Source organism: Onychostoma macrolepis, chromosome 14 (genome assembly GCF_012432095.1).
Source record: "Onychostoma macrolepis isolate SWU-2019 chromosome 14, ASM1243209v1, whole genome shotgun sequence".
In the NCBI taxonomy this organism is placed as follows: Eukaryota; Metazoa; Chordata; class Actinopteri; order Cypriniformes; family Cyprinidae; genus Onychostoma; species Onychostoma macrolepis.
In genome coordinates this window covers 21,956,834-21,980,601 of record NC_081168.1, presented here as the reverse complement: position 1 = coordinate 21,980,601, position 23,768 = coordinate 21,956,834, and the positions used below count along the sequence as shown (strand labels likewise).

Sequence of the window (23,768 nt, the reverse complement as noted above, 5' to 3'; positions counted from 1 at the left end):
AAAAAATACTGAAAAAAAAAAAGTATCACAATTACCTAAAAAAACAACTGAAACAACTGTTTTCAGCATTGATAATAGGAAATGTTTTTGAGCAGCAAGTCAGAATAATAGATTATATATTATCTTAGAGAATTCAGCTTTGCGTCAGAGAAATAAATTACATTTTAAAATACATTCAAATGGAAAACAGTTGCTTTAAATTGTAATAAATCACAATATTACTGTTTTTACTGCATTTTTGATCAAATAAATACAGCCTTGGTGAGACTTCTTTGATTTAATTATTCATGTAATTATTCCAAACCTTTGACCATATATACAAGTACAGAAAAAGTTCCATTAGTCACGTGAGCTACTGAACATGAAGTAAACAGAAAAATTCATCACCCAGTAATCAACTGTGGAGTTACTACTTGGAAATGTTTTTATTTCAGCGAGTACATCTGCTCTGCCTCAAGAAAATTGATTTGAATTTTTCCCTTTTGTTTTTCTGTATTATTTACTGCACGAACTGGCTACGCTTCAGCTCATTTCTCTGGCTTGTGCACATATCTGCAAGAGAAAATATTAAGCTTTAATCTTCAAAGCGCTATTATTTCACCAGACCTGTAACAGCTCACAATATTTCCTCCGTCCCTTGAGAAGCGCTTTTGGAAATCATGTTTTCCTCTCTGACAGTAAACGCAGACTTTGTTGAAGTCATCTGACTTTGGAAATTCTATATTCTGCATGTAAGATGCCTTCCAGACAACAGTTTATGAAGTTCACTTCAGCTGATATCTCATACTGTCACTACTGAACTCAGACGCTCCCACACTTCATTTTCCAGACTCCACTCAAATACTCCAAAACGTGTGTCTCTGCCAAAATTCCTGTTTATTTCCTTTGTGCTCAGCTTTCTCTGACAACAATCATTTCCCCCGTAAACAGCTTTGAGCATAAACTCTGATTAAAAAAGCATCTTACTTGACATCTTTTCACTCCATGCTTTGTGTGTTTTTGGTTTTCTCTCCACTAGAGTTGACTGTGCTTTTGTATAATTTTTAAATCAAAGGTGGAATATTTCAAAAAAAGCAAAGCCAAACAACGAGCTCAAAATCAAGCTTAAATTTGTACCTTTTTTTGCATTGCATTCTGGGATTGGCTGGTATGTAAAAGATGTGACGCTGTCTAACATCATTATGCTGTGTACATGCTAAAAATATGCTTATGAAATCAGAAAAGCTATTAATACTTTGTGTTTACATGAAGAAACCTATTTTGAATGGACTAAATAGCACACGCTGAGTTGTTTAGTAGCTCGTTTCATGCATGCGGTGCAATAATTCTTGTTTTGGTCTTTTAACATGAATAAATCAGATGCAAAACAGACTCAAGGTTGTTTACGCCTCTAAGAGCAGCGTGAAACATATCTGTGATTTACATATCTATTCAGAAAGGTATTAACTGTGCTAATGGCTAGATCACACAGCACACAGAAGAAGAACTGAATCAGTCATGGACAGTTTTTATTTGTTCGTTGGCTCATGTGTGATTGTATATCAAAAGGCAAAGGCACAGTCGAACATTTATCACCAAAGACCTCACTTAAGAAAGTCGCTTCTCTGGATGACCATCTTTGATATTGTCCAAAGGCAGCATTTTCACCGAATTTCATTTCATTTTTTATATTATTAATTAACAAATAGAAACATATAACAGAACCATATTGAACTAGAGTGTAAAAAGCTAATTTAATAAAATTTTGATAAAATTTAAACAAAATAAAAAGTAGTGTGTTTATATTACTTGGAAAATAAAAAAAAAAATTTAACTAAACAATTTGAAAAAAAATTGTGCTACTTGAAATAAAATAAACTGCTGAAATAAAATAAAATATAAAAGACAAACTTATTTTGGCTAATTGCCAAGTCAACATTAGTGTAACTTGTACTAAAATAACTCAATCTAAATAAACTAAAACAAATCAATTAAAATTGATAAAAACTATATAGACAAAATAAAAAGAAAAAAATACAAAACTTTAAATTACTAAAATTACTAACATTTTAGGTAACACTAAAGAGAAAACAAAATATAAAAATCAGACCTATTTCAAAATATTAACAAAAACTACACACACGCGTATATAAATAAATATATATATATATATATATATATATATATATATATATATATATATATATATATATATATATATATATATATATATATATATATAAATAAATATATATATATATATATATATATATATATATATATAAATGCATAATAAAATGTAATTTTTTGTATGTAATATACATACACAAACATTAAATACAATAACATTAATTGTATTCATATAATTTAGCATCTTTATCTTAAATATGGCAACAAATTGTATTTCTCCGGTTGGTACAGCTAAAGTGCAAGTATATTCTAGGGAAAAACAATGAGATGATGCTTTTATCAATAAGGTGACTGGCTCTTTTAACTCTTTTGGCATATTCAGTGCTGTGATTTCCCAATACGCTTGGTCACTACTTGAAAGGCAATTTAAATAACTTTTTTGGAGCTTGAAACCCCCAGTTCCCATTCATTTTATTTGCATTGGAAAAAAAACAACCAGTGCATTTTTTTTCCGTAGAAGACAAATCATACAGGTTTGAAATGACAAATATAAACTATAATTTTTAGCTGAACTACCCCTTTAAATGGACTACAAATCAACATTCATTTAGGTCAAAAGCAGAAAACGTGATAAAAAGACAGAAAACGAGGGAGAGAGAGCGAGTCTAAATGATGGGGTGGAAGTCAGTGGACGTCTGCTTAACAGGCGAGCCAGAGGTTGCCAGGGCAACATAAACAATGTCCTGCAGTGATTAATGAGTGTGAGAGTGACTCTGGTGGCACAGGGCGGCACTGCCAATTACCTCACGCTTGTGCTCCCTCTGTCATATGGAGAGCGTGTAATGGAACACAGCCTGTGGCGCTACACCAAGGGCAGGAGGTCAAAGATTTAATTAGGTGGGAGTAAATGTCAAGGGGAAGAGGCGAGCAGCGAGATTTTGTCACAGGAGTAAACTAGAACTATGTGTGTGTGTGTGTGTGTGTGTGTGTGTCTAAGAAAACTCTGCACTTTTATGAGTGTGTGTGTGTGAAGAACTGGTATAGTATAAAATAGTGCTCTCAGACTTTTTTAGGCCAGACACACTCAACACAAGTGCACAAATACATATGAGAATGCTTGACTGATGGATGCACTGCAAGCACACAGCTAACTTTTCTAAATCTCCACCATCACAGTTGTTGACCTGAAAGAGAAAACTGTCCATACAAACAAGGCTTTGTTAGTTTGTTAACGACCATTGTAGCACTTCTAGCATGTCATCTAACTGTTTTTACTTTATGTATATATCCAAATTTCTGTCATGAATTTCTAGATGGTGCAGTCCAATTCTAACTCAATCTGACATGGCAATTATCACATGGCACAGTTGATTGGTTCTTTTTGTATCAGCAGCCAATGCTGCTCAACTTGGCTAGTGCTTGCTAACCCTCCACCTTCCCCAGCTCCACCTGTATAGATCTGCTGCAGGATGATTCATGTATGTTATATATGGGGTTTATTTCATACAAACCCGATTCCAAAATAGTTGGGACACTGTACAAATTGTGAATAAAAACAGAATGCAATGATGTGGAAGTTTCAAATTTCAATATTTTATTCAGAATACAACATAGATGACATATCAAATGTTTAAACTGAGAAAATGTATCATTTTAAGGGAAAAATAAGTTGATTTTAAATTTCACGGCATCAACACATCTCAAAAAAGTTGGGACAAGGCCATGTTTTCCACTGTGTGGCATCCCCTCTTCTTTTTATAACAGTCTGCAAATGTCTGGGGACTGAGGAGACAAGTTGCTCAAGTTTAGGAATAGGAATGTTGTCCCATTCTTGTCTAATACAGGCTTCTAGTTGCTCAACTGTCTTAGGACTTCTTTGTCGCATCTTCCTCTTTATGATGCGCCAAATGTTTTCTATGGGTGAAAGATCTGGACTGCAAGCTGGCCATTTCAGTACCCGGATCCTACGCAGCCATGATGTTGTAATTGATGCAGTATGTGGTCTGGCATTGTCATGTTGGAAAATGCAAGGTCTTCCCTGAAAGAGACGACGTCTGGATGGGGGCATATGTTGTTCTAGAACTTGGATATACCTTTCAGCATTGATGGTGCCTTTCCAGATGTGTCAGCTGCCCATGCCACACGCACTCATTCAACCCCATACCATCAGAGATGCAGGCTTCTGAACTGAGTGCTGATAACAACTTGGGTTGTCCTTGTCCTCTTTAGTCCTGATGACATGGCGTCCCAGTTTTCCAAAAAGAACTTCAAATTTTGATTCGTCTGACCACAGAACAATTTTCCACTTTGCCACAGTCCATTTTAAATGAGCCTTGGCCCAGAGAAAACGCCTGCGCTTCTGGATCATGTTTAAATATGGCTTCTTTTTTGACCTATAGAGTTTTAGCCGGCAACGGCGAATAGCACGGTGGATTGTGTTCACCGACAATGTTTTCTGGAAGTATTCCTGAGCCCATGTTGTGATTTCCATTACAGCAGCATTCCTGTATGTGATGCAGTGCCGTCTAAGGGTTCGAAGATCACGGGCATCCAGTATGGTTTTCCGGCCTTGACCCTTACGCACAGAGATTATTCCATTTTCTCTGAATCTTTGGATGATATTATGCACTGTAGATGATGATAACTTCAAACTCTTTGCAATTTTTCTCTGAGAAACTCCTTTCTGATATTGCTCCACTATTTTTCACCGCAGCATTTGGGGAATTGGTGATCCTCTTCCCATCTTGACTTCTGAGAGACACTGCCACTCTGAGAGGCTCTTTTTATACCCAATCATGTTGCCAATTGACCTAATAAGTTGCAAATTGGTCCTCCAGCTGTTCCTTATATGTACATTTAACTTTTCCGGCCTCTTATTGCTACCTGTCCCAACTTTTTTGGAATGTGTAGCTCTCATGAAATCCAAAATGAGCCAATATTTGGCATGACATTTCAAAATGTCTCACTTTCAACATTTGATATGTTATCTATATTCTATTGTGAATAAAATATAAGTTTATGAGATTTGTAAATTATTGCATTCCTTTTTTATTCACAATTTGTACAGTGTCCATACTTTTTTGGAATCGGGTTTGTATATGATATATGTTCAGCTGCAGTATTTCATTACATTCTCATCCCGTGGTGGAAAAATTTATGAACTGCGTGGCGTTTTAGGGAAATACCTGTAAATGGCACATCAAGCACATGGGGTTATCTATCAGAGAGACACAAAGCATGGGTCCTGCATGGGTCCCCTTTGATAAACCCGCACCCGCAGTACTTAACAGAACACGCGACCCGTTATCTGACAGCAATGCTAATTTAATTCTGCACTCGAATAGACCCTTTTCGCAACTCACCGAACAAAATTATTTATTTTCTCATGTAACTCAAGCAAACAAACCAATATTAAGCACTCTAAGTTGGTGCTTTGAAGAAAAACAGACATGCAGTGCAACATGATAATTAACCGAAAAAAAGATGAGAATACGAATCCTTTTTGTATACAACACTTTTGCCTACATCTGAACAATATGCCAGGCTTTTGAACAAATGTGCATAGGCTAAATCACATCACACACACGTACATATAATTCCTCATAAATGAAAAGAACATATTCAAATATGAGCTTTACTGTTAAATGCGATTATTCGTTAGCCTATTATTGACTTTCATTAGTCCCAGTTATGATTTATGCACGGTTGTTTGCAGGAAAGTGAGCAAGACAAGACAGTTACAATATAATGATTATTATATATTCAAATAAGAAAATAGTTAAATAAGAAACCACATTAGGCTACATTAATTTTCATATTAAATATCTCAACACACATCATTCAGTCAAGTGCTTTCAGATGACGACATTATTAAATTAAGTGCAACTTGTGTAGATTTATTAAGTGAAAAGACTTTTCAAAAATTAAAAAAACAAATCTTACTGACCCTAAACTTATGAATGCTGGTGTATATAAATGCAAAATAAAGACAGTTTCAAGGTTTTTAAAAATATATTAATGGTCTGTAACAGAAGGCCCCGGATGCTTAGCACTGAGTAACTATATAATCACATTCACACACACACCTAGATTATGGCATATTACAGAGAAACTACTACAGTTATACTTTGAATAAAGCTTAAAAAGCAATAGTTCTGTCACTGAGGAGCTCAATGAGCCTCAAAACCAGCAACAATCCCAAAATCTGATCTAATATGCTCCATCTAGGTGTTTGTGTGTGTGTAAGGGTCAGTCTGCTGAGTGCTGATTTGCTAACCATATTTGGGCTCTGAATGTGAATTCAGTCCTTTCTGGACCAAAGCATCAATGGTCTCATTCAAGCCAAAGACAGAAGAATTTGAGGTCTATTTCATGTAATTCCTGTTAAATCGATAGTTGACCCAAAAATTAAATTTTTGTCATCGTTCACTCACTCTCAGATTGTTCCAAACCTGAGTTTCTTTCTTCTGTTGAACACAAAAGAGATATTTTGAAGAATGTTGGTAACCAAACAGTTGACGGTAGCCATTGACTTTCATAGTATTTTATTTCCATACAATGGAAGTCAATGGCTACCATTAATTGTTTAAATCCTTTTTGGTTGAACTATTCCTTTTAATCATTTCTGAGTCTACACTACACACGGCAGTCAGAATCGAAGCCTCTTAGGTCAAGCTCTCGCGTTAAAAACCCTCGAAAAACATTTCATCCCCGCATTTAGCGAGAGCCAGGTTTCCAACGAGAGGAGCTCACGGACAAAGTTAGCGAAGAAACTTCAGACAATTCAACAACAATGATAATGAGGGGAGCTAATTTATTCACCATCTGACATTCAAGGAATGTCAATAAGATATTTAAATATCATCAAACTTACTTGGAGACAGCACGGCTGCTGTGTTGCCATGGGAACAGGACGTTTCCGACGGCGGCGCGATAGCTGTAAACTCCTAGCAGGCCGAGAGCCAGAGCGATCTTAGACACCAGCGAGCAGTGACGCTGAACCAGGAGGAAGATCAGAACCAGAGACACCGACGCCAACACGGAGAGGAACGCCTTATGATCCCCACTGAAAACACACACACACACGGTGAATAAATAACAGGGCAGGGCATGTTCTTTTTACATATGCATGCAAACGCTGAATATAAAACAGCAGAAAGACAAACCCCTTATGATTTGAACTCAAAACAAACACTGTATAATAACATAAACAGGCATGATGCAACAAATCCTCCATGTTAAGCTGAGTTTCTTTGCAATAACACACTGGTGCTGGTGTTTCCATTTGGATTTCTGTCATGTCGGAAATCTCACTGCTCCAAATACGTTGCGTTCCATTTAGCTCAGAATTTCACACTTCTTACTTGGTAAAGTGCAATAGAATGGCAAGTTGCAATAGAACATGTGACTTGGTAACTTGGAAATCCACAACTACTCTGTCTTGGCACTGAGATTAATGATAAACAACCACATTTAAGCAAATAAAATGCATCACAGAATCAAAGTTCTTACGTTAGATGGACCTGATTAGTGAAAGTCTGCAAGGACAAATGCAAAAAAAAAAAAACACGGCAGATGATGTAACATAAAAAAAAAATTAAAAAAATTAGTATGTTTGTCGTTTTGTTGATTTACACAACAGATTAGAAAATGCTACAAAGTCAAACATCAGAAATACTATATTAATTATTACTTCACATTAATAATAAACATACAATAAAAACAAACAATAATCAAATGCTCAAATGCTATTTCTTTTCCTCATTCGGGGAAGCATGAACTGTATCAAAAATCTAATTAAAAATCATTTGTATTTGATATTTAATTTTCATTATCAACCTAGTATAAACCTGTAATAAATAAATCTGTAATTCAATGCTCAAATCGTAAATCAAATGCTCAAGTGATAAATCCCCACAAAGCATAAAAAACCAAAAAGATGGCACAATAAAACACTATTGATTGCCCATCCAAACATAATCAAGCATAATATAAAAACTATGAAATATATATAAAAAAAGAGAATGGCTAATATTGAGGCAAGGCTCTCTCAAGTCATGAACAAATGTTCTTCCAGTAACATTAACAGAACGCTTGTTCAAAGTTCTCTGTTCTTAAAATGTTTGCACAAAAACTTTATTTACACATCCTTCATGGAAACATTTTAGTTGGACATCTAACAAACTTAATTTAACTCACATTAAACCATTTTAACATTAAATAAAGCACATGAACAGTAGGCTACCCGATATCATTGTCATAGTTAGTATACTGTTGTTCCAACAACAATGTCGCAGAAATAGAAGGCATTTCTAAACACAAAATTACACTTTTCTAGATTATATTCAACAATAATTACAAAACTCACAAAAACTGTTTTTGGGACTGACACAAGACGGGAGCTAACCGGTCTAATTATTGATCAATGTTAAAAATCTTAAATAATGTCACATGTATCAGTCCATCAGAATTCAGGAGGCAGAGAAGCCGAGACGCAGCATGAGTGTGAGCGTGTGTGTGTGTGTGTGTGTGTGTGTGTGTGTGAGAGTGAGTGAGTGTTCAGAATGCAGCTGGAGTGCTCCTCTCATCTAAGGTAATCAGGTGTGGACTACACAGGCCAGGCCAAAAGGTGTGGGTGGGTGTGTGTGTGTGTCAGCAGTGCGGACATGATGGTGTGTGTCCTGGAGTGAAGCAGAGGTGTGTGTGTGTGCGTTGTGAAGTGAAGTGAAGGAAAGGTGAGTGCTAAAGGTGTGCATGAATGTGGCACTGACATGAAGCCACACAATTTACTGCTCATTACACACAGAACAGACAGACAAACAAACAAATTTCATTTTAAATTTGAAAGTTTTAGTTGATGTACTGAATTTGAATTTAATTACTTTTTATAATGCACTTTTAAAATAAATTTAATTTATATTTATTTCGGTTTTAGTCATTTTAAACTTATTTCTAATTTACATATTATAGCATTTATTGATTTTTTGAATTGGCTTTTGTCTTCATATTTTCATTTTAAAGTTTTAGTCATTTTATTGTGTGCCTGACTGTGTCATTTTTATTATTTTTTATAATATTGTAATTGTATTGCTATTCAATTGGCGGCCCGCCAATCATCTTCATCCGGCCCGAGGAAGAGTAAGCAGGTTGCACATTCGCCTTGAATTGTTCTTGCACTAATTAGTTTGTCCACAAGGTGGCAACTCTGGCTCGGGCCAGCCAAAAATAAACAATCTGCCAGAGACCGCAACATGGCAGTTTTGACAAGTGTTTATGTGAGGGAGTTATGAGATCCACAATTCTAACGTTAGTTTAAACAAGTTTAAAGACAGTGTTATCGGTCATAACTTCTGGCAAGAAATAGCGCCGACACTGGACGAAGATTATCAAAGCAGGAAGTATAGTTTGAAAATCTGCACGTTTGGCTGTACTCATAAGCTGAGCCGCTTCAGACAAGCGCACCAGCGCTTCAATGGACAAAACCACACACAATGATGTAAAAATACATGGTTTTGGTGAGTCTTAAATCAGTTATAAAATCTTAAATGACCGTAAAGAGTTGGGAGAAAATTGGATGTGTCACATCCGCGTCATGTGCATCAGGTTTTATTAAAGAAACAGCGCTGCTTTTAAAGTGAAACCTGCTGCAGTCTGTGATTGATGTGAATCAAAGAACTAAAGAAAAAGAGAAAATCACTTGACTGCTCTGCTTATGGATTAACTTTTGTAGCTTGAATAATCAATATAGCTTATGCATACAATTTATAGTTTATGTGAAGATTGTTTTAAGTTCACTTATAAAAAGTTGTTATATTTTTCAAAGCCTATTAAATGTTAAAAAATAAAACATTTCAATTATACTGTAATATTAAATGGCTATAATTAATGGCTAAAATTAAAGGGAAAAAATGGATTTAATAGAGACAACAGTAACATTATTTGTATCAATGATACTTCTCCATTAACAATAGGCTAGTAAAAAGATGCCATTATACACAATTTAAAATATACCATCTTTGTTGTTTCTATATTAATTTGGAAGTTCAGTGTGAAAATATGACAACACAATTATATGACTAGTCACATTTAGTCACATTTTTAAAATTAATTACAGAAATGCGTGATTTTTTTTTTTTTTTTTTTGAATGGCAGACAGCACTAATACCTTTTATAGATGCTACTGTTGGTAATATTAGTTAATTTTACTGCTGAATATGCATTTAAATTTAATTTCCAATTTTATAGGCCCCCCAGAAAAAGATCGCGACGGCCCCCCACCCCCTTGGCCCCCTTCAAATGTTAAATTCGATAATCCGGCTCTCAAATGAAGTTAATTGAATAGCCCTGCTCTACCCTCTTAAATGACAGAAGTACTTGCGTTGTCCAATCTATACAGACTGTATCTGTTCCCCGAATAGTGAGGTCAACATATAAATTTAATGTAGGATCTAGAAAAAATCTGATCGTGATTAAACCTGAAAAATGCAAAATAAATGAACAAAAACAATTTCTAAAGCTTGGGCTCCTAAACATTAGATCACTGCACTTTTAAAGCAGTTATTGTAAATGAAATGATCACAGATAATAGTTTTGATGTACTTTGTTTGACTGAAACCTGGCTTAAACCAAATGAATATTTTGGTCTAAATGAGTCTACTCCACCAAGCTACTGTTATAAACATGAACCCCGTCAGACTGGTCGTGGCGGTGGTGTCGCTACAATATATAGTGATATTCTCAATGTTACTCAGAAAACAGGATACAGGTTTAACTCATTTGAAATACTTCTACTTAATGTTACACTGGCAGATATGCAAAAGAAATCTCTCCTATCTCTTGCTCTGGCTACTGTGTATAGACCGCCAGGGCCATATACAGAATTCCTAAAAGAATTTGCAGATTTCCTCTCAGATCTATTGGTTAATGTTGATAAAGCGCTAATTGTTGGAGATTGTAACATTCACGTTGATAATACAAATGATGTGTTAGGACTTGCGTTTACTGACCTAATAAACTCTTTTGGAGTCAAGCAAAACATCACCGGGCCCACTCATCGTTTCAATCATACGCTAGATTTAATTATATCGCATGTAATTGATCTTACTGATATAGATATCGTACCTCAAAGTGATGATGTTACTGATCATTTCCTTGTATCGTGCATGCTGCATATTACCGATATTAACTATATGACTCCGCGAAAAATGTACTGCGCCATGGTACAACAGTTATACCCATTCTCTCAAGAAAGAAACTCGTAATCTTGAGCGCAAATGGAGAAAAACTAACTTGGAAGTTTTTAGAATTGCGTGGAAAAATAGTATGTCCAGCTACAGACAGGCTCTAAAAGCTGCCAGGGCAGAGCATATCCACAAACTCATAGATAATAACCAAAACAATCCAAGGTTTTTATTTAGCACAGTGGCTAGATTAACAAATAAACAGACGCCACCCGATCTAAATATTCCCTCACAGTTTAATAGTAATGACTTTATGAATTTCTTCACTGATAAAATAGATAACATTAGAAATACAATAACAAATGTAGGTTCTGCACTGTCTAGTACTTCAGTTTCATTCACAGCTCCCAAAGAAAAACTTCAGTGCTTTACAACTATAGGACAGGAAGAACTAAATAAACTTATCACTGCATCTAAACCAACAACATGTTTATTAGATCCTGTACCCACTAAACTACTGAAAGAGTTGTTACCCGTAGCAGAAGAACCGCTTCTCAATATTATTAACTCATCGTTATCTTTAGGTCACGTCCCAAAACCATTCAAGCTGGCGGTTATTAAGCCTCTTATTAAGAAACCACAACTAGATTCTAGTGAACTGGCAAATTACAGACCCATTTCAAATCTGCCGTTTATGTCTAAAATTTTAGAAAAAGTTGTGTCTGCTCAATTGTGCTGCTTCTTGCAAAAAAATTATCTCTATGAAGAATTTCAGTCAGGTTTCAGGCCTCACCATAGCACAGAAACTGCACTTGTTAAAATTACAAATGACTTGCTTCTTGCGTGAGACCAAGGCTGCAGCTCATTGCTAGTTTTACTTGATCTTAGTGCTGCTTTCGACACTATAGATCATGACATACTCATAGATCGATTACAAACCTATACGGGTATTCAAGGGCAGGCTTTAAGATGGCTACCACTTTGTTTTTTTAAACGGGGAGCCATCTCAAATATCACCAGTAAAGTATGGAGTACCACAAGGATCTGTCCTAGGTCCTCTGCTATTTTCAATATACATGTTGCCCCATGGTGATATTATTAGAAAATACGGGATTAGTTTTCATTGTTATGCTGATGATACTCAACTATATATCTCAACAAGACCAGATGAAACTTCTGATCTATCTAAGTTAATAGATTGTGTTAAAAATGTAAAAGATTGGATGACCAATAATTTCCTCCTATTAAATTCGGATAAGACCGAGATATTACTTATTGGACCAAAAAACAGTACTCAGAATCTTTTTGATTACAATTTGCAACTAGACGGATGTACTGTTACTTCCTCTACAGTCAAAAAACTGGGTGTTATATTAGACAGCAACTTGTCCTTTGAAAATCATATTTCCCATGTTACAAAAACAGCATTCTTCCATCTTAGAAACATTGCCAACCTTCGAAACATGCTACCTGTTTCAGATGCAGAAAAGCTAGTTCATGCATTCATGACCTCTAGACTGGACTATTGTAATGCACTGTTAGGTGGTTGTCCGGCATCTTCAAAAAACAAGCTACAGATAGTCCAAAATGCAGCGGCTAGAGTCCTTACCAGGTCAAGAAAATATGATCATATTACCCCAATTTTACAGTCTCTGCACTGGCTACCTATTAAGTTCGGATCAATTACAAAATACTATTACTTGCCTATAAGGCACTAAATGGTTTATCTCCTGCGTACCTAACTAGTCTTCTACCATGCTACAATCCAACCCGCTCCCTAAGGTCGCAAAATTCTGGACTTTTGGTAGTACCTAGGATAGCAAAGTCCACTAAAGGAGGCAGAGCTTTTTCACATTTGGCACCCAAACTCTGGAATAGCCTTCCTGATAACGTTCGGGGTTCAGACACACTCTCTCTGTTTAAATCTAGATTAAAGACACATCTCTTTAGCCAAGCATTCACATAATAATCTTGTACTGCATTTATATCTAATCAAATGTACATTATAAATCTTTAGATTGGGTTGAACAAATCATTTTTGCTTTAATAGAACAGCAGCTACGCTAATTACGTCTCTATCTGTTTCTCTGATTCTGATTAACATCCCGTGGTAACTAGGAATTACTGAAGCGTCAGTCTGGATCCAACCCTTAAAAAGATCCGGGATGACCAAACACCTGAGAAGAGATGATGGCAACCCCTCAGAGGACCACGGAGGATGCCAACTCTCAGACAACATACACAATTACCAAGTTAAGTCTGTCATAACTTAAATATATTGGGTTTCTTCCTCACATATGTATGTGTATATATGTGTGCATGTGTGTATGCATGTATGTATATATGTATATATATGTGTATGTGTATAGTAGAAACTTAATTTCCTGTAAAGCTGCTTTGCAACGATTGTATCGTAAACAGCGCTATACAAATAAACTTGAATTGAATTTCTATTTAGATTTAATGTATTTTTATTTCATTTTTACTTTTGATTTTAAACTCATTTATTATTTATGTATTAGTCTTTATTAACATGTTGAATTAGCTTCTGTTTTTATATTTTCACTTTTCATTTTAATTGTAGTTAAAGGTACGTTTTTTTAAATTGAAGATTTTAATATTTACAGTTTATTTCAGCAACACGTATACATACAACACTGTCTTCAACTTCAACAATGGTTCTTGAGCATCTGCATTTTCTGACAGAATACCATAATAAAATACTTTGTTATGCAGTGCCGTTTCGGAATCTAAAGAATCACATTAAATAAAATTAGATTTTAGCTGAGTTGTGGGCTTGTGGTTGAAGACTGAGCACCATACAATTAAGACAATATTTAGACCACACATATTTATATTGCATTGCCCTCACAAGCTTATAGTGTGCCTAGCATAATCTGACTTGTAAACAAATTACTCATTTTAAGGCCGGTCTTTTAATGAATCATTCAAAAAACTCAGTAAATCAGTTTAACTAGTCAAAATGAACCGAGAATTGAATCAAATGATTGAAGATGTTAAAAATGTTCTCAAAAAGACTCAAATGTCAGGGTTATTAATCAGTTCACTGATTACAATTACTGTCTGATTGTCCACAAAACACCATGAAGTTAAAGATGGCTTTGTCCCAAAATCAGCACTTGAATGAAATAAACATGATGTGTTACTCAACACTAGCGCTGATTTTGTTTGGTATATTCAGAATATACTTAGGACCAATTATTTGGGTTAGAGGAGGTGAGAGAGTGAGACTGAGAGAGATAGAAGGAAAGAATGAGGTAGAGAGGGCACTGACAGAGCACGCAAGAAAGGAAGCAGAGGAAAAAAAGACTGATAACGCAGACGGAGAGAGAAATTTTCATCCCGATGCCAGTGACCCTGAGCGTCTCTCTGCTCCCCATCTATCTGCTCCGAGACAGCCAGGAGAATACTAATGCATTCCACACACATACACACACACACACACACACACACCTGTGTGCATGTGTGTGTGCATAAGTGCACATTTCAGGGTCGGGTTTCAAAATAAGTGCAAGGGCATGTATGATAGTCTCAGATTGCTCAAGAAAGTATGTATGAATGAAAAATTCCTCAATGTGAAGCTTAGATCCAAAACCCAGCGAGCTACAGGAAACACAGGTGCATTCTTGATGCAAATGGCTGCTTAAAAAAGGCACCAGAATAAGAAATACAGCATAAGGCAGCATTGAGAAGAAGGATCTCAGAATACATTACAACAAGTCAAAAGAAATAAAAAATTAAAATGTAGGACAAAATAAAAGAAATGAATTATGACACTCAACACCAAAAATAGATTTAAGTAAATAATGATTATATTATCCAATAATTGTTACATAACCGTTCAAAAAAATGTTTTTTCTTCATGTTTTTAAGATTTTTTAAAAGGTTTAAAAAAAAGCTTCTCATGCTCACCGAGGCTGGATTTATTTGATCAAAAATACTTTAAAAAGAGTAATGTTGTAGAAAACTATTACCTTCTAAAATAACAGTTTTCTATTTAAATGTATTTTAAATATTTAAGTAGTATTAATTAATAATTTAACTTTTCATTTTGATTTTAGTTAAAATTTACACATACTAATTTTATGTGCTTTTGATATTTCGGTAACACTTTAAAATAAGGTTCATTAGTTAACTACATTAGTTAACATTAACTAATAATAAACTGCACTTATACAGCGTTTATTAATCTTTGTTAATGTTAATTTCAACATTTACTAATACATTATTAAAATCTTGTTAACATTAGGTAATGCACTGTGAGCTAACATGAACTAACAATGAACATCTGTATTTTTATTAACGTTAGCGAAGATTAGTAAATACAGTAACAAATGTATTGCTCATGGTTAGTTCATGTTAGTTAATACATTTACTAATGTTTAACTAATGAACCTTATTGTAAAGTGTTACCGATATTTCTTTATTATTTTTAAAAATATTTTTAAATGTTACATTTTTTATTATACCATTTAGTAATTTCAGTTTCCACTTTATTTTAATGTTTCAGTACTTTTATGTGCTTTTGCCATTTTTATTTGTTTTTTATATTTCACTATCATAGAGATATTTCAGTTGTATAGTAATCTTAAACTTAAAATATGTAATTTTATGCTTAATAGTTGACCATAATAGCATACTGATTCATATTTTTGTAGAAACTGTGAAACATTTATTTTATCTGATGGAATAGAAAATTCAAAAGAACAGCATTTATTTTTAAAATATAAATCTTTTGTAAAATTATACATTTCTTTACGATCAATTTATGAATCCGTGCTGAATTAAAATATTTTCTTTTTTAAAAATGAGTTTGTGTCATTTTTAAAGATTTTTATTTAGATTTAAATGTCTATTTTATTTTTTATTTTATTTTTTTATATAAATTTTGTTATGCGTGTTTGTCATTTTTATATTTTTATTTAGATATAATATGTTTATTTCAATTTTAACGATTTTAAACTTATTTTTAAACTTACTGATCAATTTAACGCATCCGAGATTGAACGCATTTCTTAAAAATCATTTGATGGTAGTGTACATTTTTACTTACATTGTTCACTTTCAAGACCGTCTGCTTTCCAACAGGAGACACGATTATTAGTCTCTCATTCCCACCCCAATCCTTTTTTTTTGCTCATTTGTCTCCTCCTTCAGCCTTAGAAGCGGGGTGTTCTCACCTACACAGCCCTATAATGCATATACACACACAAAACCCCCAAATCGCAACATTCAGTCTTTGTTGACCACAGCAGCATAGAGGAACCAGTATCCAGACCTGTCAATTCAGACACAAACCTCGTCTCATTTACGACAGCAAACGTTTACTCAGCAGAACTTCTGAATGAATACTACGCCCATCCAATTAGACTCTTCAAACAATAACGCTGACATATCGCAGAAATGAGAAAGCTGTGTTCTGTCAGAGTAAAGCCGGATAATACCAGAGAGGGTCAGCGCAGGACAATAACAGACCTGTCAATCTGGGCAAATGAACAGAGCCAGCGAAAGAGAGGATAATTACTTTATTTGTGCAACCGTTCTTAAGTCTAAAGTTCGGCTCAAGTGTCAACTGTGTCGTATGAATTAAGAAGTTTGACTATTAAAACCTTTCATAAGAAGCAAGTAAAAGAGTTTTTGTGCAAATCATCCGCACTTAAAATATTCATCTTTGCCATCAAATGATAAGAGTTCTCAAATCCGGTGCACTGATTGTATACTATTTCTGGCTTTCTATTTTCCAAGTGTGCATTCATGCATGCTTTTTGGTCAAATAATAAAACAGCCCTTTGCACAACGACAGAGGAGTTTGTGACCATTCACCACAGACTTTCTGAGTCAAAACTAGAATGAAGCTGCTGTTTTTAAATGCATGAATCTAAAATCAAGCAAAAATGAATTGAGAGTTAATATCAAATCAACAAAGCGCAAAAAGAACAGATGAAAATCTCAAACTAAATGTGAACCAAATTACCATTTAAAATTCTCTAGCGCTGGATTTATTCAATCAAAAACAAAGTACAAACAGTAATATTATTAAAATAACTTTTCTCTCTTAAATATGTTTTAAAATGTCATTTATTTCTGAATTTTCAGCACCATTACTCAGTGTCATGATCCTTCAGAAATCATTCTAATATGATGATTTGCAGCTTAAGAAACGTATTATTATTATTATCAGTGTTGAAAAGAGTCGTGCTCGATATTTTTGTAAAACACTTATTTTTAGGATTCTTTAGTGAATAGAAAGCTAAAAAAAAAAAACAGCACTTATTTGAAATATTTTGTAAAATTATAAATGCTTTTATTGTCATTTTGATCAATTAAATGTGTCCTTTCTAAATAAAAGCATTTTTACTGATACCAAACTTTTGAACGGCAGTGTAGATGGAATAAAACCCTCAGTAAAAACAAGGCAAACGATCATTTACAACCTTCAGACGAAGTGTTGTTCACAGCTGTGCTGTATTTGCATTAGTAACAGATCTAAGCGGAAGGGAAGAGGAGCGGAGAGATAATGCAGATTCTTCCCGTAGGGCCGTTTCAGCCGGGTAATGAAATATTAATTAGTGCAAACTAAAACAATAATACGAGCCGCAAAAACACAGAAACACACATCTAAAAAAATCTAACCGGAAAATAAAGAGATCAAAGCGTTCAAAATTAAAAACACTTCTCAAAACTTTTCTCTCAATATTCCAAATCAATAACTTTATAAAACAAAGTTAAACTTACACAAACTTGCATACTTATAAGAATAGTTTACCAAAAAAGGCGTCATGTTAGAATTTGATATAAATTAAATTCACTTTTATTAATATGGACAAAAGCAGCTTTATCCTTCAGCAAAATTTCTTCTTCAGCATTTCATTACAGAAAGTAATTTATGAGGTTTGCAAAGACATGAGGGTGAGTAAAAGATGTCTTTTTTTATTTTATTTTTGGATGAACTATTCTTTTAAACTCAATTCAATTATCTCAGACGGTTCCTGCATCAGTTCACTCGCTCTCATGCTGTGTGCTTTAAACATAATCATAATAAAAGCCGTCTGCGCTGAGATTCATTGCAGCATGTATAATTATAAGCTCCATATATGTAATGAGAAGTCCAGCGATGGACGCTTCAAACCACAAGGACAGGAAATCACGCTCTCCTTCCTGTAACCCCAGTGAAGTGCTCCAGAGATGCTGGCACATGTCCATCTCTCCTGTATGGATGCAGAGATTTATTACGACCGCAATAATTATTCTTCATCAGAGCTGGCTGGTGGGCAAAAGAGAGGGAGAGAAAGTCGTTATGTGTGGCACTGAAGGCTTTTTAGATGTGGACGGCAGGTGATGCACTTAAAGAGACGAGAGCTATCGATCCATCATCTCATCTGAGAAGACCCATCAATGTAAAGCCCTGCGAGGGCAGCTGGAACGTATAGTTTGTGTGACCCACCTCTATAAACACTTCAGATACAGACTGAAAGAGCACAGATTCTATTCTCTGGATATGAATATATTGTGTTTATATGTATGAAACTAATATTGAGTTCTATGCTGCTGTTAAAGGAATATTTCAGATAAAAATGAACATCTTTTAGGCACCCTCGTTGTTATGACCTGATAAGTTACAAAAAATTATATTTCGTAGAAAAAAAATGAGTTTCCACAAAAATTCGAAGCAGTACAACTGATTTAAACAATGATAAAAAAAATAAGAAATGTTTCTTGCGCAGGAAATCAGCATATTAGAATGATTTCTGAAGGATTACGTAACACTGAAGACTGGAGTAATTATGCTGAAAATTCATTGCAATAATATTTTACAATTTTATTGTTTTTACTATATTTTTCATCAAATAAATGCAGTCTTGGTGAGAAAAGCAGATAAAAAAATTAAAATAAACAAAAGAACAAAAAGATACAATGAACATAAAATGACGAAACTAAAAAGAAAGAGCAAAAAAAAAAAAAATGAACTGAGCAAACAAACAAAATAATAGAACAAAAATGTTTCAAACAATCAGTCAATCTATAAATCAATCTATCTATCTGTCTCGCTCTCTACACACACATATATATACACATACACACATATACACACACATACATACACACACAAGAAGCTACATTTAAAACTCACATTTAATAGCTATTAGAAGAGTAAAATGAGCCAATCAGAGCACAACAAGAAAGGGCTTGCCATTTTGTGTTGCATTATTTATCAGACGGACATGTCATGTGATGCTGACACTAGAGAAAGTGTGGAAAGTGGTCATGTAAAACTAGTTTATAACTCAAGAAATCTCGTTACAAGTGCGCTTTAGGGGAAATATTCCATGCTACAAAACAAAAGCATATGGGCCCTTGCAACTGTTTTATTAAAAAAAAATAATAATACCATAAACGGAAATATGATTCTATTTAATTTAAACTGAATGTTAACCAACATATAAATATACAAAGTGATGAAGTTACTAAATTAAAGGGATAGTTCACCCAAAAATGAACATTTGATGTTTATCTGCTTACTCAAGGCATCCAAGATGTAGGTGAATTTGTTTCTTCAGTGGAACACAAACAAAGATTTTTAACTCAAACCGTTGCAGTCTGTCAGTCATATAATGGCAGTTAATGGGACCCACGGCTTTGAGAGTCAAACAACAACAAACATACACAGACAAAACCAAATTAAACCCAGCGGCTCGTGACGATACATTGAGGTCTTAAGACACAAAACAATCGGTCTGTGCAAGAAACTGAACAGTATTTATATCATTTTTTACCTCTGATCGTCACGAGCCGCAGGGTTTAATTGGGTTTTGTCTGTGTATGTTTTCTTTTTTACTCTCAAAGCCGTGGGTCCCATTGACTGCCATTATAGGACTGACAGACCGCAACGGATTGAGTTAAAAGTCTTTGTGTTCTACTGAAGAAAAAAAGTCACCTACATCTTGGATGCCCTGGGGGTAAGCAGATAAACACCAAATTTAAATTTTTGGATGAACTATCCCTTTAAGAGCAAAAAATGGGGAATGAAGCTTCTAAGGATTGTTGACAAATTCTCTCTGTTGATTTACTCTTGAGGCTCTTTGTGTGAGACCAAGCTGGGTTTTGATTGGCTGACCGGTTGGATACTGGCTAATGGGGTAGATTAACGCTGGCACAGACCAGCGCTGTACCATCTGTCTGTAAGTGTGTGTTCGTGTGTGTTTGTGTGTGTGCCGCTTCCAGAGACGCACGGATCACAACACACAGGAGAGAACAAAGTTAATCGCCCGGGGTGAAGTGTGTTTAGGAAGTTTAGGGGATATTTATCAAACAAACTGCAAGAGGGCTTGGTTAACTGACAAATAACATGTTCACAAACAGAATTGTTATATATGCAAAATAGTTTAGCCATCATTGTGATTTTATCATTTTTAGTCAGTTTTGAAGATACTTAAACAGTCCTGTGGTGTGACAAAAGAATCTTGAAAAGAGCCAGAAAGATTATTAAAATGCCAAATAATTAACATGCTTAATAAAAGGGACGAATACATTAAAACGTCTTTGCCGTGTAGCAATTAGTACTCTTTTCATAAAACAATCTTTTCATTAGCCAAAAAGTCTGCAGGCAGTCTGAATATGAGCCCAGGAGAGCAGAGTCCTTCTCTCAGATATAAAACCAAAGAAACCATGAGATTCAGAGGTTGTGAACATTAATTGCTTGCTGTCTGACTGTAGTCCGAGTCTTCTGAAGTCATATGATAGTCTTGTTTGAGGAACAGACCAGAGCACTCGATATTCACTGATTATCTTCCACCGCAGCTCTCAACCAAAATATGGTGCTTATGGCACAGATTTGAGATCATGACTTGGTTATTGTCGACAAACCTGTGGAATGGGCTTCATGTCTGGCTTTGGAGAAGAAGCAGATATGGAAAATATTGGTCTAAAGACAGAACGAGCAAATGAATGAACCAGACAAGATAAAATAAATAAGGAGGAAAACTATGAATAAAAGCAGAAACAAACAAATATAGAGAGAAAAAAGAACAAACCAATACAACTGAACATACAAACAAAAGAAGGAAGAAGAACCAACCAGCAAACAAGAATGAACTGAAAGGCAAAAGAACAAAAAATAATTAGCAGAAAAACAATGAACACAAAATGGCCAAACAAAGGAAACAAAGTACAAACAAACAAAGAAAACAAAGTGCAAACAAATGAGAAATCAACCAAAGAAAAGAACAAAAAACTCAGCAAACAAGCAAAATAATACACAAATTAATGGAACAATGAACACAAAATGGCCAAACTAAGAAAACAAAGTGCAAACAAACAAAGAAAAAGTGAAAACAAACAGAGAAGACAAAGTACAAAGAAAAGAAGAATACAAAGTGCAAACAAATGAGAAAACAACCACAGAAAAGAACAAACAGAGCAAACGAGCAAAATAATACACAAATGATTGGAAGAATGAACAAAAGAAAGAACGAACAGCAAAACAAACAAACAAACAGAGAGAGAAATTAAGAACAAAATAAATGGATAATATAATGTAAGAGAAAGCAAACAGAAAAAAAGAACAAACCAATAAACAACTGAACAATCAAACAAAAGAAAGAACAAAAAAACAACCAACCAATGAAAGAATGAACTGAACAGGAAACAGTGTGACAAAAGAACAAGAAAAACAATTATCAACAGAACAAGAATGAACAAAAAATGGTCAAACCAAGAAAACCAAAGGCAAAAAAACTAAGAAAACAAAGTGCAAACAAACGAGAAAACAACCAAAGAAAAGAAAGAACAAACAAAAAACAACTGAGCAAACAAATGAATGGGAGAATGAACAAAAGAAACAGCAATAAATAAATAAAGCATCAAAAATGTCACAAAAGAGCAAAGACAAATGATATTATTATTTTTCAAATTAATGTATTAAAAATTATATTGTTGCTAAACAGAAAATATACATGCAATTTTATACAAGATTTATATATAATATTTATATATACTTATATATATATATATATACACATATACACACACACACACACACACACATATACACACACACAGTAAAATTTATGTATTATAAATAATGTAGATAGTCTAGATACTATATAGTGTATAGTAAATAATACATAATAACAATAATTATGTATACAGTGTATATGTAAAATATATTTTAACTCTACTGGAATCAGCTGTAAGCATTAGACACTCTCGCTTCACATGAAGAGCTGTATTTCTGCGCAACTTGTGAGTAACTGACCACGTAGTGTTTCACTTCGGTTAGGATGCTGCCTGATGGGCCGTTCACGATGGCAGCGATTCGCAGCGTTACCACAAACTGATGTGATTCATTTTCAATGAGTTGTCGACGAGCGAAAGAGACTGTAAGATATGACAAAGTTGTGCAGAGATCTGCTGCCAGACAAGGCTGAGTACTGCAGTCGAGTTGAAACGCCTACAAGCAACCAACAGCGCAGCGACCCGACAACCTGCGGTGATTTAATCGCTGTCAGTGTGAATGCACCATTAACTCCCTATGCAGACAGTCAGACGTCTCACTATGGCTCAGAGCAGAGCAGCACATCCTCAAAAATGACTGAAACCAGTTCTAGTTAGTGTAGGGCTGTGCGATTCATTGAATTTTAGCTTCGATTTTAGCTTCAACAATATGAAAACACAATAATCAGGATAAAACCATTCATGTGCCGCATTCTGTTTCTTTTCCTTCATAGCGGTGAGCTTTTACTCCTCCTTAAAAAGTGTAAACTTAATATAAAAATCAGTCAAATTAAACATTGCTATTGTAAAATGTAGTCCACTGAAGGACGTGCTTGATATTTAGAAGAAGTTGCGAAAGAGAACTTATGCCGCTCCCCAGGAAGCTTCTGTGTGATATAAAATTGCAATTCTGAAATTTCTGAAAATATAAATAATACACTTTTTTTTCCCCTCACAATTCGGTAATTATTTTATATCTTGCAATTCCGACTTTCTTCCTAAGAATTCTGAGTTTGTATCTCGCAATTTAAAAAAAAAATATTCTCTCTCATAATTCAGACTTTTCCCCCGAAATTGTGATAAAAAAAAAAAAGAAAATGTAAGATAAAAAGTCGCATTTACTTTTTATGTTTTTTATCTCATGGTGGAAACATGCTTCCATATAAATATAAATCAAACAAACAAAAGAAAATGAGAAAATCTACTTTTTCTGTTGCATTTGTTTTATTGTTTGCAATTTGCGTTTTTATTGTATTACTGACTGTTAACTTGTCTTCAGTAATTGTTTGAGGACTTTTTTATTTATATTAGTTATCAGTTTCTGCTTCAACTAGCATTAAGAACTGTAAACTTTCGCTGGTATCTAAAATTCTGATATCAGCAACCTTATTTCCATCAAAATTTACTTGATATATAATGCTATTGTGGAGGGGGGAAAAAATTATATAAGGTTTAATAAAAATAAAT

At 34.4% G+C, this 23,768-nt stretch overlaps 1 protein-coding gene across 4 annotated transcripts in view; it reads right to left on the bottom strand.

Annotated features, from left to right (window-relative positions):
* pigg (phosphatidylinositol glycan anchor biosynthesis class G) overlaps positions 1–23,768 on the bottom strand; it is a 132,431-nt gene that overhangs the window by 30,301 nt on the left and 78,362 nt on the right. For 2 of the 4 annotated variants that reach the window (XM_058797782.1, XM_058797783.1), the window contains exon 10: positions 6,983–7,174. In XM_058797782.1, the coding sequence (XP_058653765.1) occupies positions 6,983–7,174 (192 nt within the window). Of the gene's footprint in view, positions 1–6,982; positions 7,175–18,385; positions 18,518–22,442; positions 22,793–23,768 lie in introns of those variants that run through there. The other 2 variants (XM_058797784.1, XM_058797785.1) reach the window with 2 other exon arrangements.